The sequence below is a fragment of the Chlamydotis macqueenii genome, chromosome 5 (assembly GCF_036417535.1).
Source record: "Chlamydotis macqueenii isolate bChlMac1 chromosome 5, bChlMac1.mat, whole genome shotgun sequence".
NCBI lineage: Eukaryota > Metazoa > Chordata > Aves > Otidiformes > Otididae > Chlamydotis > Chlamydotis macqueenii.
This window is the reverse complement of record NC_141560.1, coordinates 39,485,911-39,501,494: the sequence shown is the minus strand read 5'-3', so window position 1 is coordinate 39,501,494 and position 15,584 is coordinate 39,485,911. Positions and strand designations below refer to the sequence as shown.

General features: G+C 40.1%; 1 protein-coding gene across 2 annotated transcripts in view; it reads right to left on the bottom strand.

The window, feature by feature from the left end:
• SIPA1L1 (signal induced proliferation associated 1 like 1) overlaps positions 1-15,584 on the bottom strand; it is a 161,404-nt gene that overhangs the window by 53,540 nt on the left and 92,280 nt on the right. For both annotated transcript variants that reach the window (XM_086748948.1, XM_086748949.1), the window contains exons 6-7: positions 11,153-11,327; positions 227-330 (exon numbers count right to left, since the gene is read on the bottom strand). In XM_086748948.1, coding sequence (XP_086605074.1) covers positions 227-330; positions 11,153-11,327 — 279 coding nt within the window. The remainder of the gene's footprint in view (positions 1-226; positions 331-11,152; positions 11,328-15,584) is intronic.

The following is a 15,584-nucleotide window of genomic DNA, read 5'->3' as shown; positions in this document are numbered from 1 at the left end:
ATGGTATAATATTTACAAAGTTTCAGTAAGTAATGCATAACGAAATAGAAAACAGTTGTATGGAGAAAAAAATACCTAAGATGTACCTAGAATGATCTGTCAGTTTTACTTTTGATACTTTTGATTCTTTAGGTATTTTCTTTGCTAGTATCAAAAAAGTTGTCATAAATATTCAATAGGTTTTGAGACGGAGGAAAAATTAATAAACAGGCATGGTCCATCTTACCTGTTGCTTGTTGTTTGGAGTATATGGCAACATAGTAGAAACGTGGAACATGATTTCATAGTCTTTGTATGTTGTGTATAAAGAGTGAGTACCCGTTGAATCAGCTTCAGTTAAAGAAAAAAAGAGAAAATAAACGCACTATTTAAAAAAAAGTTTAAAAACAATATTTCATTATCAAAGAAAATCATCAGGCAAGACAAGAATTCCTACTCCTTGATCCAGCTGAAATGTCAGAAAGTACAAACTTACCCAGAGTTTATTCACCTGCCAAAGAAAATGACACATAGATGGCACGTATTATTTTGCATATTTTTCCCAATGAAGAACTTAAGAACAAGGAATTTATACCAGAAAACCCTGAAGAAAGCCTATTTAAGCAAGAAAAGTGGTAACAAAGTCTGAAATAATTTTAAGACACCACCCAATATCTCAGGCTAATTGGAATGAAACTGAACTGTAAGAAATGTGAAAGGGACTTCAGAGAGGCAGGTAGACAGATACTGCGAATGAATACCATGAACTCATGCATAATTAAATATCAATGGACAGATAACCCACAATATATGAGAGAAGAGAATGGGTTCTGTTAAACAAGTATCAGGACTCTATATTAACTGTAATGAAGTCAGGTAAAACCTTCACTAAAACAGGTGCTTTATGGATAGGAGCAGTCAAAAACCCAAGTAGGATGCCAGCATGCTTATAGCTGATGATGGAAAAAGCCCACAACAATGACATTATGATGCTGGTATATTAATCAAAGGTACTCTCACCTGTTTTGGGTTCTGGCCACCCTATTTTAAAAGTTATAGAAGAAAGAGAAGGGATCCAGAAACGGGCCACAAAAATAATTATACGTGGATGGAGAGACTTCCATGTGGAGAGAAAATGATAAAAACTAGGATTATGAAGTTTAGAAAGAAAAAAAAGAAGAGGGGATATTATTACAGTTTGCAAAGTGTTGGTTGAAGACAACACTTGATTACAGACAAATTGGGAATTTGTTTTTACTTTTCCTTTCTCAAAAAAAAAAAAAAAAGACTTCAAAAGAATGTTCCATTAATTTAAGTAGCAACACACTTAAAGCTGAAATACTGGAAATATTCTACTAAATATAGCTGCTGTCCACAGTGCAGCAGTTTTCAAACAGAATTTTTAAAATAACTATATGCATATATGGAAAAAGCATCCTGGTTATTTGACGTTACATAAACATACTATACTATATTATATAATCCCAGCTATTTATAGCAATGTATTTTAAAAAGCTCTTAAATACTACACCTTGGTATTTTTTCATTAGCAGAGAGATCACGTCACTAAGGAGACAGTAGCTCTGAGATTTGTGAGGCATTTAGAATAGCATAAATATACAGTTTATCAGCCCAGGTTTTGGGTATAAACTTCAACAAGAAGTTTTCATTTTCTGACAAATTTGGAATAATAAAAGATGTAGCTTTGCTGTAAATAAAAAACCACAACATCATTCTTAAAAAGAAATTGAAAGTTTTCTACATTGTAGTTGCATAAAAATTTCGCATTTCCAAATCCCCTATATAGAATAAAATGGGAGCAAAAAAAGATTTCCTAGAATCTTATTAAAAAAAAAATCTCAGTTTATATTTCAAAGAGATTGAGCTCTCTTTTCCAGCACTCAACAGTCCCATTAGGAAAAATTAGCTAACTGATATTTTATTTTAAATGCTAATTACAACAGCACAACAGCTGAAGTCAAATCATTTCATCTTGCACTCAGTTTGCAGCAGCCTCTATCATTGCCTGATCATTACAACACGTATAAGGAGGCAGATGCATCTGACAGTCACCTAAACAACAGCATAACTCCTTATTGGCTTTTTTGGGCCTAACTGTAAATACGCTAATTTGTAAATCATCTTTCATAAACAGAGCATACAAAGAACTGGAAAGGGAGAGCAGGTGCAAAAATAAAGGGAAGTGTGCAAGAAGACAGACAGGGGAAGGAAGGCCCCAGAAGAGGGGAAGAGGCCCAAAAGAGGTGGAGGGGAAGAGAAAGAGAGTAAAGCAATTCTGACAAATACTACGCTAGAACAACATGTCTGCATTTAAGCCGAACTTTCAACTTTCCTGGATGGATTTCATTTCAAGTAGAAAAGGGTTCTTTCCCAGAACATCACTGGTTCTGCAAGCTAAGTAATGAGGCTACAATCCAAATTACATATTTAATAATTCAAATTATTTCCAAGTACTTAGCTTAAATCCCTGTTATTCAAATCAACTACAAACAGAAGTCCTTATCAACTACAGTACATGCACCTTTCTCACCATTCAGATTTCTTCTTTCTTACAAGTCCAGAATAATTTTTCGGAAGTACAACACAATAATTACAGGTGTTTGCTTTAAATTAAATCACTGTCATTGCAGTAAAATCCAATACCGCGCACTGGAATATTATCCATCATTTTAAGGTCAGAACTGTAAGCCAGCACACTGCAATCTACTTTGATTTCCTTGTATCTAACAGAGGCCTGAAGGATCTACAAATTCATTAGCACCTTTGTACAATGAAGACATCCTCTCCTGCCACCAGTTCATGGCACACCTATTGATGCTGGCTTCTCAGCCTTGTCTCATTCCTGGATTTGGTTACTTAGCTGAGGACTTATCTGACATTCTTTTCCTTCCCTCATTATTCACCTTTAAAAATCCACCTTATTTTTCTGTCCTTCCAATGTTTCTCGGCTATCTTCACAATGACTGTCTTAACAGACTGCCATGTGTTTTTTCTAACATCAACAGTGCTCAAAACTGTGGTTGACACCAATAGGATACCGTTGAAAAAATCACCTCGCTGAAGCCACAGGACTTGGTCAGCCTGCTTCTACAGCAACTTTTAAAACCTCTGCACTGGAAAACTGCATTAAAATCAGTATGAGTGGAAAATCTAAATCAGTGTTTCAAAGGAAAACATGTTGCAAGGAATTGCAGGAAAGCAAAAAACAAACGATACTGATGAGGCAGGACAAGGAACAGCATTGGTACAAACTGCAGCAGTGCTCACAATCAAAGGCACAAGAGCGAGAAGTTTAAAAGCTTAATGCTGTTTCTATCTACCACTGCTGTTAGAAAGCCCTGCCTTATTTCTAGTTCTCCTAGTTACTGACCCAAACTCAGCACCTATCAAACCTGCTCTCCCTTCTGTTATACACAAGGATTACACCAAGCACTCATGTTCAGCTTCTATAATATCTCAGTTGTTTTCAGACACTATTTCCAAGGACAGAATCCTCTCTTTTGTAACATACAAAGGTATATGTGTAACACAAACACAGAGAAATACAGATAGGCTTCCACCAACCCCATTTCTTGTTAAGCAATCAAGGAACTTCTTTGGCTATTGGCCTCCCAGCAAATGTCTCAGGTACAACAGTAAGTCTATTCTTACTTCCATGTGGTTGAAAAAAATGTTAAATAGTACAAGTTAAGAAGGCAATCACAAAATCACAGAATAGTGTGGGTTGGAAAGGACCTTTCAAGGTCATCTAGTCCAACTCCCCTGCAAGGAGCAGGGACATCTCCAACCAGATCAGGTTGCTCAGAGCCCCTTCCAACATGGCCTTGAATGTTTCCAGTGATGGGGTATCTACCACCTCTCCGGGCAACCTGTGCCAGTGTTTCACCATCCTCACTGTAAAAAAATATTTCCTTATATTTAGTCTAAATCTACCCTTGTTCAGTTTAAAACCATTACTCCTTGTCCTATAACTACAGGCCCCAGTAAACAAGTCTGTTCTTATCTTTCTTACAGGCCTCCTTTAGGTACTGGAAGGCTGCTATAAGGTCTCCTTGGAGCCTCCTTTTCTCCAGGCTGAACAGCCCCAACTCTCTCAGCCTGTCCTCACAGGAGAGGTGCTCCAGCCCTCTGAGCATTTTTGTGGCCCTCCACTGGACCCGCTCCAACTGGTCCACAACCTTCTTATGTTGGGGGCTACAGAACTGGATGCAGTTCTCCAGGTGGGGTCTCATAAGAGCAGAGTAAAGGGGCAGAATCTCTTCCCTCTATCTGCTGGCCATGCTTCTTTTGATGCAGCCCAGGATGCTGTTGGCCTTCAGGGCTGTGAGCACACGTTGTTGGCTCATGTCCAGCTTTTCATCCACCACTACCCCCAAGTCTTTCTTTGCAGGGCTGCTCTCAATCCCTTCGTTCCCCAGCCTATATTGGTATTGGGGGTTGTGCACACCCAGGTGGAGGTCTTTGCACTTGGTCTTACTGAACCTCATGAGTTCTCATGTGCCCACTTCTTAAGCTTGTCCAGGTCCCTCTGGATGGCATCCTGTCCCTCAGGTGTGTCAACTCCACCATTCAGCTTGGTGTCATCTGCAAACTTGCTGAGGGTGCACTCAATCCCAGTGTCCATGTAACTGATGAAGATATTAGAATCATAGAATGGCTTGGGTTGGAAGGGACTTTCAAAGGTCATCTTAGTCCAGCCTCCCTGGCAAGGAGCAGGGACATCTCCAACCACGTCAAGTTGCTCAGAGCCTCATCCAACCTGGCCTTGAACATTTCCAGGGATGGGGCACCCACGCCCTCTCATTGTAAAATTTTTTTTTCTAATATCTAATCTAAATCTACCTCCCTCTATTTTGAAAATAAATAGTACTGGTCCCAGTAAGGACCCCTGAGGGACATCACTTGTCATTGACCTCGATCTGGACATTGAGCCGTTGACCACTACCCTGCGATACAACCATCCAATCAACTCCTCATCCACCAACCCACCCATCAAATCCGTATCTGTCCAATTTAGAGAGAAGGATGTTGTGCAGGAATGCATCAAAAGCCTTACAGAAGTGCAGACAGAAGACATCTGCAGCTCTTCTCTTGTCCACTGATGTAGTCACTCCGTCACAGAAGGCCACCAGACTGGTCAGGCAGGACTTGCCCCTGGTCAAGCCATGCTGACTGACTTTAACCACCTCCCTGTCCTCTGTGTGCCTCAGCACAGCTTCCAGGAGGATCTGCTCTGTGATGTTCCAAGGCACAGAGGTGTGCTGACAGGTCAGTAGTTCCCAGGATCCCCCTTTTCACCCTTTTTAAAAAATGGGTGCAATGTTTCCCTTTTTCCAGTCAGCAGGGACCTTACGTGACTATCATGACCTTTCAAATGCCATGGAGAACATCTTGGCAACTACATCAGCCAGTTCCTGCGGGACTCTGGGATGCACCTCACCAGGTCCCATAGACTTACTTATATTCAGGTTCCTCACGTGGTCTGTATCATTTATATTTCATCTACCAATCTGTATGATTTCATTAGAAACATTTGGGTTCATTGACAACCTCTAAATGAAATGTCAGTTTGAAGTTCATTCATTCCCTAGGTTTTTAATCTATTTAATATATTCTGGTTTTATATTCTTCTCATGTCTTTGACTTGACATTTGACCCATGTCAAAAAGTAATGCAGTATTGTTACAGTTCAGCCCCGACTGGGACCAGACTACAGAGTCTCTCTCTCACTCCCCCCACCCTCCAAGAGAATAGGGGGAAATGATATAAGAAAAACGGCTCGAGGTTTGAGATAAGGACAGGGAGAAATCCTTAAAGTTACCATTATGGGCAAAACAGACTTGACTTTGGGAAAATTATTCATTTATTACTAAAAAAAAAGCAGGAGAATGAGACAGGGAACAAGACAACATCCCCCCACCCTTCCCTCTTCCCAGGCTTGACATGATCTCTACCACCTTCCCCGCCCCGAGCAGCACAGGGGGGAAGAGGGAATGGGGGTTACGGTCAGTCCATCACACACTGTTTTACGCCACTGTTTCATCATTGGGGGAAGAACTCTTCACATTCCTCCTCGGCTCCATCGTGGGGTCCCTCCCACAGGCCACAGCCTCCTTCAGGCATCCGCCTGCCCCAGCGTGGGGTCCTCCATGGGCTGCAGGTGGATCTCTGCTCCTCCGTGGACCTTCATGGGCTGCAGGGGGACAGCCTGCTCCACCATGGTCATCACCACAGGCTGCAGGGGAATCTTGGCCAGGAGCTGCATTACTCCTCACCCTCCTTCTTCACTGACCTTGGTGTTTGCAGCCGTTTCTCACAACAGGCTGGCAGACGCCTCTCAGGATCCTTTTTACATCTCATTCACTTCTCATCTCCTCTCCACTTCTTGTGGCTGGGTCGGGCCGAGTTGGGCCCAGTCGGCTGCCCGGCGGGAGGCCAGAGGGTGAGGCCTGCAAGGCCCACAAGGCTCGTGCCTCCCCCTCTCTGCCCCCGCACAGCTCCTTCACATCTCCTCTCTTTTTTTCTTCTGTTTTCCCCTTCTTAAATACGTTATGGCAGAGGCATTATCACAGAACATTCTGCTACCAATCAGCTCGGCCTTGGCCAGCAACGGGTCCGCCCTAGGCCCGGCCGAGTCCACTGAACAAAGGGGAGCGACTTCTAGCAGTTTCCTACAGAAGCCACCACTTTAGCCCTCCCCGCCCCCCCCCCCCCCCCCCCCCATCAACAAAACCAGAACAAGTATAACATCTAATACAGAAACCTACTGTTATTAGCTAGGTTTATAATCTAATCAATTCGATAACTCATGAACTCCTACAACTCGCATTAATCAATCTCATTCATTTCCTGCACCAACCACTCTACTGGACACACACGCCAGGCTACCAGGCCTAACAATATCCAGCTGATGCCATTTACCCATTTAAACTATTGAGAAATAAGACTAACTGAAGGGGATGGAAATAATGTATGCATTACAACTAGGAAATAAAGTAAAATGACTGAAGTTATAATTTGAAAGATTACTGTGATGCTTATTACTTTAAAGTGATGCCCATAAACTTCCTAGCAACCATTGGTTAGATGACACTTTCAAGCTCTATTTCCTATGCAAAGTCTGCAGGCTGCCAGGAGATAGACTGCTTCCCCTCCGGTAATTCTAGAAATATACAAACTTTAAAAGTAGCAGTGCTTTTCCACAGCAGCACTGGCAGAGCTCCAAAGCTAAAGCCCTTGAAGGATCAAATATACTAAAATGGGCGTTCAGTTAATAGGATGCAGGAGATTTCTCCTCTTAAAAAAAATCGGCTCTGTTATGGATAGTTACCAATTAGTTCCCTAAATCTAAAAATTTCTAAGAACAACTGTTCTGAAACTGCCTTTCACTAGAGCAACTTTACTTTTCCAAATTTGCATAAACTAAGAACACCTTGTGAAAATTTCCAGAGCACATATACAAATCAGCTTTCATTCACACTGAGAAAATCTTTCATTATGTCTTGCATCATGTATCTGCTTTTCCTAGGTCGCAAAGTATTGTGAAAAGTATAGGAACTAGCAAAGTAGTCTGCACAGCTCTGACCTTTCTTGCAAGTTAATGAACAGATACTTGGTGTTGAGAGCATCTTTGCAATCAAGTGTGCTGATATTAAACAGAACTTTTATGCAGGAAAATTTCCTGAGTAATGAGATCACAAGAGCTGTTTAATGACAGTGACCTCTAGCAACAGAAAATCACAGAGCTGGAAAAGGAAGAAGCTCGCATCCTAACTGTAGACCTAGCTGTTTCAACAGAACTCTATAAACCTAAGTAACGGTAAAAACCACAACCTCCTCCTTTGCAGGCCCTTCTGTGTTGGGAGCAAGGCAGAAAAGACCAACTGATAACTTAGGGTAGCTATTGAAGATGTATTGCCTGCCTGTATTCTGCTGTTTACATATTCCCCATACCTGAGATGCAGCTGTTGCAACCACCTCTGGTCTTCAGCATTTTGCCTACCACAAGGTGTTCATTTTTACTCATTATTTTCTATGCAGAATATGCAATAAGGGTTTCTGAATGCAGCTATCCAAAGAGCTTAGTGTTGTGCCCCCAAAACACCACCTTATCTTCCACCACTTCCAGTCTCTGCTTTGCATATGGCAGAATGGAAAACACAGCACCATCAAGATCAATTACAGAAGTCTGTTGTCATTTTTCACATTTGCTGCTGTCTAAATCTGCTCATTAAAACTCATGTATGTTGTGTAATCGCATGTTTCCTCAGTAAGCCTGTAGACAACATAACCCAAAAGATTTCAGATAACTTAGGAGCTCCTAAGCAATTCTAGCTGATGAGGTCCCACACATGTGAGCTTGTAAACCTTGACTGAAAGAAAATGTAGGAAACTCTTCATGAAAGCGGCAGTTTCCACTTAGAGCATCCCCCTTCCTCCCTGATTAAATATAGGCTGGCCAGAGAATGGATTGAGACCAGCCCTGAGGAGAAGGACTTGGTGGACAAGAAGTTCAACATGAGCCGGCAATGCGCCCTTGCAGCCTGGAAGGCCAACCGCATCCTGGGCTGCATCAAAAGAACCGTGGCCAGCAGATTGAGGGAGGTGCTTCTCCCCCTCTGCTCCGCCCCGGTGAGACCCCACCTGGAGTACTGTGTCCAGTTCTGAAGCCCCCAACATAAGAAGGACATGGACCAGTTGGAGAGGGTCCAGAGGAGGGCCACAAAGATAATAAGAGGGCTGGAGCACCTCTCCTATGAGGACAGGCTGAGAGAGTTGGGGCTGTTCAGCCTGGAGAAGAGGAGGCTCCAGGGAGACCTTATAGTGGCCTTCCAGTACCTCAAGGGGCCTACAAGAAAGATGGGGAGAGACTGTTCAGTAGGGCCTGTTGTGACAGGACTAGGGGTAATGGTTTTAAAATAGAGAGAGGTTGCCCAGAGAGGTGCTGGATGCCCCATCCCTGGAAACATTCAAGGCCAGGTTGGCTGAGGCTCTGAACAGCCTGATCTGGTTGGAGATGTCCCTGCTCCTTGCAGGGGAGTTGGACGAGATGACCTTTGAAGGTCCCTTCCAACCCAAACCATTCTATGATTCTATGGAAAGTCTCTTGATTTTTGTATTTTTCAATACAGAATGGAGCTGGTAGGTCTACTGGGCAACATGAAAAAGACATGTCAACTGTCAACATGGAGTAGAAAACCTTAATTACAAGAATACAACTCTTACAACCAGGAGAGAGTCAGTCAAGTTTACATATGTGTCGATTCAACAGGTGCTAGATTGTAGTAGATAAAACCAAAACCTGACAAAATTATTTCCCTGAGCCAGAAGCAACAAGAAGGAACTCAAACACTACTGGAAAATTCTCCTGTTTAGAAGAAAATTTCAAACAAGTACTTAAGACACAGTTACAGCTTTTATGGGTATATCTGAGCAGATGAATCAACTAAATCATACAGCATTTACAGATATTAGGAACAAGTGTGTGTGGACTGACACCAAAAAAGGGTTTGTTTTTTTTCCCCAGATACCTTAAATAACTAAACCAGAAGAAAGAGAGGATTTTACGTTAACCACTGGAAGTAACAAGAAGGTCACAATATAAAACCCAAAGCTATGAAATTACAAATATTTTCTGTTTTCCATATATATTTGATTTTTGCCCTAGCTTATTTTTCTAACTGAGAAAATAACACTAACGAGCTGAAGAAAAGGAAAATCTAGTCTGAAAATTATGGTGTAACGTATTTCCAGTACAGATAAGGAAATGTTACAGCAAGAATCTGCCTGGTTCTCATCTGGAATCGTGTATATAATCCTAGCCACCAAAATTAAAGAAGTTGTATTCAGACTTGGGCAAGTGCATAGAAAGGTTATCAGTTAATACTGTATAGCGGGGAGGCAGTGCGGAGCAGAGAAATCCATGCCTCCCATACCAATAAGAGAGATTTGGCTTATTAAGGGTAATATCACAAAAGCAAAGAGAAGACAAAACTCCAATGTGTAAACACACTCAAGGGAGTAAATACAACAAGGGAACATAAGTATTGTAACTAAAAGAAAGCTGGCTCAATGGTAAATGCATGTGAAATAAGTATTAATTTAGGTTTAAAACCACAGGAAGTTTAATAACCCTCTGAGGAGTGATGACTGGGCTGATCAAGAACAGCCTGAGGAGACAGCAATGTAAACCCTGTAAGAACCAAGGACACAAGGCAGAATGGTGGAGAACTAAAGCACAGCAAGTCACTGTTTTTGTGATAGCAGACCCATGACAAGCACAGTTTTTGCTGCACTGAAGTTGATGAATGCTTTTCAGCTTTTGTGAAACAACTCCTTATTTAATTTTCTTTGTGGGCAAAATAACGAAAGATTTCCATAGGAACTGGTTAGTTCCAATACTCAAAAGGAAGACAGGTCAAAATTTTCCCCCGAGTATTTTTAAACAGATTTACAAATTGAATATAGCATGCACTAGCTGACAAATAGGTATTTCACAAGCTTGATTCCAAAAGTAGGGAATTTCTTTTATACTGTCACTCAAGATCGTCTTTTCTACTGCATTTTTGCTGCAATATGTTTTACAGTTAAAGCCGCTAACGTAACTGCCAAAACAAGAATCTTCATAACTCAAAAGAAAAATAGCAGAGGAACATATCTGATAGCAGGAGTAAGGCAAAACTGCCTAGAAGAAAGAGTACAGAAGAGCAGCACAAAGGACACAGCAGAAAAGCAATAGATCAACTTGTCAAGGTGGAGTTACATAGATGGGTTCTCAAAACCTTGTTTGTGACAGTCTATTAGCATATCATTAAAAAATATGACATACCAACTGCATTGATTACTCTTTAGACAACACATTGATGATGGATTTGCAATGGTGATAATGGTTACATTGTTACTGGTTTCTTGTTGCAGAGCTTTGGTGATAATTTCATACCGAATTAGTACTAAAATCTAGTAAATATCAGAACTGAAAGACCATATGGGTATGGGTCAAATTACACGCTCGCTCTACCTTTCACTTCTAATATTGAGCAACTTTGCTTCCTACAGTGAAGAGGTTTTTCTTTAAGAAGTTTCTACAGGAAGTCAGTTAGCAACCATATGATGCATTTTGTTCACTTAAGGGAAAAAAATGAAAAAGCCTTACTCTTTGTATCCAGCTGAGCACGATACTTTTCAAATCCCTTGAGTCGAACTCGTTCTCCCAAGAGCTGAAGAAATTCTTCAAAGGCTGGACCAGCTGATTCATTATTATACATTTCCTCTTCTGTGCTTTGCCCAGCTTTGCAGTACATGATACCCACCTTAAGTTGGTAACTTAACTGCAAATGGAAAAAAATTAAAATCGTATATGTATACAAAGTGATGCAGTAACTTATTTATTGAATTCACTTCACATTTTTTATTAAATTCATAATTCACAAAGAAAACATACCTAATTATCAGTCTAATTTCAAATGTTCCAAATACTCTCAGTGTTTGCCACTGCCTTGATGATGGCATATTTCATCTGAGTATGTCAAAATGTTTTCTGAAGTAAAACAAACATTAATGTTCCTTATTTTCAGGAGGACAACACTGCAGCTTGCAAGTGATGAATGTCTTACATTGAGCCACATGGAAAGCGTTGGCTGAGAAATGCTAGGAACTTGACTCTCACTCTTAGGCTGGTACCATGGTTACCATGCTATGCTAAACCTTCCAAGCAGAAGGCCAAGGCACAGCATGTGCTCATTTCTATAATAAGTGACAAAATTAACATTCCCTCACTTCAAAGAGAAGACAGAAATTATTCACCTATTAGTGCATTCACCTGTTAGCAATGTTGAAAGAATCCATGGTATTTAGTTGGCCTTGTCTGACTTAAAAATGCAATAACAAAGAAAACAGCTATATTGAGAAATGCTGGTAATACATTAAAAGACAGTATTTACTAGCATTGACCTTCAAATATATTTGTTCTTTTTACTTCTATTTTTCCTCTCATTTGTTGTTTGATATTCCTAATACAGCAGAAACTGAAGATGTGAATCAAGTAATTTTTTGACCCAACCATAACTGTGATTCTGCAAAGCAAACTGTTCCCACAAACTCCAAACTGATGCACACACAAAAAGGACCACATCTGTGTCCTTCATGTCTGGACTATAGAAAAAGAAGTTCAAGAAGGGAAGAAAGGAGCACCCACAGCCATTTACTGCTGTCTCCAAAACCAATTTCACAGGCACGAACTTGGACTGAGAGAGCGCAAAGGAGAGCCTCGTAATTTATGTATGTAATTCATCGAGTAAAAATGCATACTTGCTGCAAGGTAAATAAACTTTCCTCCCACGCATTAATTTCTGCAGAGGTTCCATTTTAAATAAATACCAAGCCAGAGCAAAATCACAAGAAAATCCATCAAAATTGGTATAAGATTTACAAGTCTGGGCTATAGGTTAGTGAGAAGTGAGAACAGTTATTTGCAAGGACACTGGAAGTAAAGGCATCTGAATATACTGTGATTTACTCTCAAAGCTTCTATCTCAGGGCATGAGACAAAAGATTTGGAACTTGCTGGGATGATGTAATTGAAATGCATTAATTTTAACATTATATTTACAATGGGATAATTTAAAGGCCCTCAGAAATGGTTGTATTCTGTCCCTAATTAAAGTAAATTTTAAAATTTAAAAACTCTGAAAATTGCAACTGTACTGTATTCTTCTTTTTCTACCAAGGTGACAGGGATAAAATATTAGCAGTAGGAAAATAAGGACCAACCTGACTTGATTACTCCTGCTGAAGAAGTTAAGCATATATAATGAGTCACGATTCTAGGATGTTTCTTTTTTCCCCTCCAGAATGTCCCTTATTTTATCATCTGATACAATCATTACCTGACTTGCATCTTCTAAATACATCCACATTTCTTATGATATAATATGAACTACAGGATGGTTTGGGTTGGAAGGAACCTTAAAGATCATCTAGTTCCAAACCCCTGCCATGGGCAGGGACACCTTCCACTAGACCAGAATGCTCAAAGCCCCATCCATCCTGGCCCTGAACACTTCCAAGGAGGTGACAACCACAAATTCCCAGAGCAACCTGTTCCAATCTCTTACCACCCTCACAGTAAAGAACTTCTTCCTAATATCTAATCTAAATCTACCTTCTTTCAGTTTAAAATCGTTACCCCTCATCCTACCTTGGATAAATAATCCCTCCCCATCTTTCCTGTAGGCCCTCATTAAGTATGGTCTCCCTAAAGCCTTCTCTTCTCTAGGATAAACAACCCTAACTCTCTCAGCCCATCCTCATCTCAATCTCTTTCCTACGAAAGAAACATTCACAGGCCAACTTCCAAAACTGCAACTGAAAGGGAAGGAAAAAAAAAAAAAAAAAGAGAAACAAAATTATGCCTTGAAGTAATGTTTCAGTTTCCTTTACTTTCATTGCTAACTATTTGAAATGCTTTCTGTGTAACTACAAAGGAAATATGTTCTTCTAGTGCGAGAGACCCAACCAAAACCATCCACCTTTAAGAACGAAGATTACATATTTTGGGCATCAAAGTATTAAGTCTGGAAGAAAAGATATTTATTGGTAAATAAAGCACGTGCAAATTAATGTTACAATTTATTATGATGATTACGTATTTCAACTCTCCATTCACTAAAAAAAAAAAAAAAAACAACAAAAAAACCCCAAAATTCAAAACAACCATCAGTATACATAACGCTCAAAACAATCTAGATACAGATGGATGCCACATACTTTTTTTTTTAAAAAAAAAAAAAACAAAAACAAAAACCAACCACATTCCGCATGAGGACTGTTTGATTAAAACTTAAACTATCTCAGGCATCATGGGAGCTAGATGAGGTTTGTGGGTACACGTCTATGATCTCTGCTTAGCTAGCAAACTACATGATCCCACTCACTGCAAGCTCATTGCCTCACAGTGGCCAAACTTGGTGCCTTCCACCGACAGGACTATGTGCTCTCTACAGAGAGCCTGGACCAGCTGCTGCTGACATGTGGGAAGGGAGGAGAAAGGAGAGGAGAGAGGAATGGTGATGAGACATGGCATTCCTGCTGATCATTTTCCATATCATTAGTAGTGGGTCCTGCCTTGGACTGTTCAGGCAACATTCGTTGTCCAGGTATGCTCCCTGTGCACTCCCAGGGAAATATGATGGATGGAAGAGTTTCATCCATGGGACCACAATGCCTTAGCTGCACAGCTAATTACAATTGTTTCTAGCAATTTTACTTAAACAATTTAGGACAAAACCAGTCTCACCAAGCACACCTACACTATTTAAGCTTCAGTTTCAGGCAAAGGAAAGATTTTTTGAGGGCATGCAGAAGCAACCAAACCACTATGCTTTATTGCTTTGAAAATGTCAGCTTAGGAAGCTAAATAAGGACTACACAAAGAGCAGGTTACGCCTTCTAGCTGTGTTTTTAGATTTGCTGAACTTCAAAAAAAAGTTTCATGAAGACAGCACAAGCTGGTATTTCTGAATCAAAAAAAGTGAATCCAGGGAAAGACAGACATTCAGTCCCTATTTACTACATCTCCTTTTGCTAAATCTAGGGTCTTTAGAAGTGTGTAACAAAGTAAAAGCTAAAAAAGGAGTTGAAGGATGAAGTCTGCTGTGGTAAAACTGCTGAAGTAGCAGCTTAATTTTAATAATCTAAAAGTATTTACATATTTATATATGTAGGAAAAGTGTACTTCAAGTATTTGTCTAGAATCCAGTGAAAGACAGTGGAAAGTATATCTTAGATTTAACCAGTCAGCAAGTTTATATTATAAATACGGATTTATATTAAGAACTGACTGACATTTCACAGTATTTCTGTGAATGAGGAATTGCCCTGGAGATAAAACTCCTACTGGAATAAATCAGTAATTGCCCTCATATTCAAATTTTTAAATCATATTTGGAAGTAAATCTAAAGTTACCATGAACTCTGCATTCAAGGCAAAGATTTGTAGATGGTACTTAGACAGGAAGGGAGCGCAGCCATACAGAACGACTGCATTGCTTTTTAACACAGAACCTTTCAAATGAACACATTTTAATAAAGCAAATAAAAGAACAGCTAGGTAACAAGCAATATAAGCTATATGTACCAAACAGCAGATGGTACCGTGACTCTAGCAATCTAAGGGGAAGTAAGGAACATGCAACTTGACATACAACACCAGTACAAAATTGAAGCAAGAATAATATTCCTGTTCTGACACTGGATGCCACATGCAGATATTGAAAGAGCAGACAAGACAGCTCAGCCACAAAAGTGACATGAAATTCAGGGAAAACATGTTGCAGTGAAAGACTTGAAAAGTGCAATCTGTTTAGTTTATCATAAACAAGACCAACAGATTAATTAATCACTGCATACAGAAACCTTTGCTGGGAAAAAATCTCACACCAAAATGACTCTTCAGATGTAGCAGAGAAATATATCAGAACTCTGGAAGCCAAAAGTAGATAAATTCAAATAAAAAGAACTGCGACTTCTTAAATAGGAAGACAACCAACTGCTTTATAACCTCAAGTATAAAAAAAAAATAGCCTGTC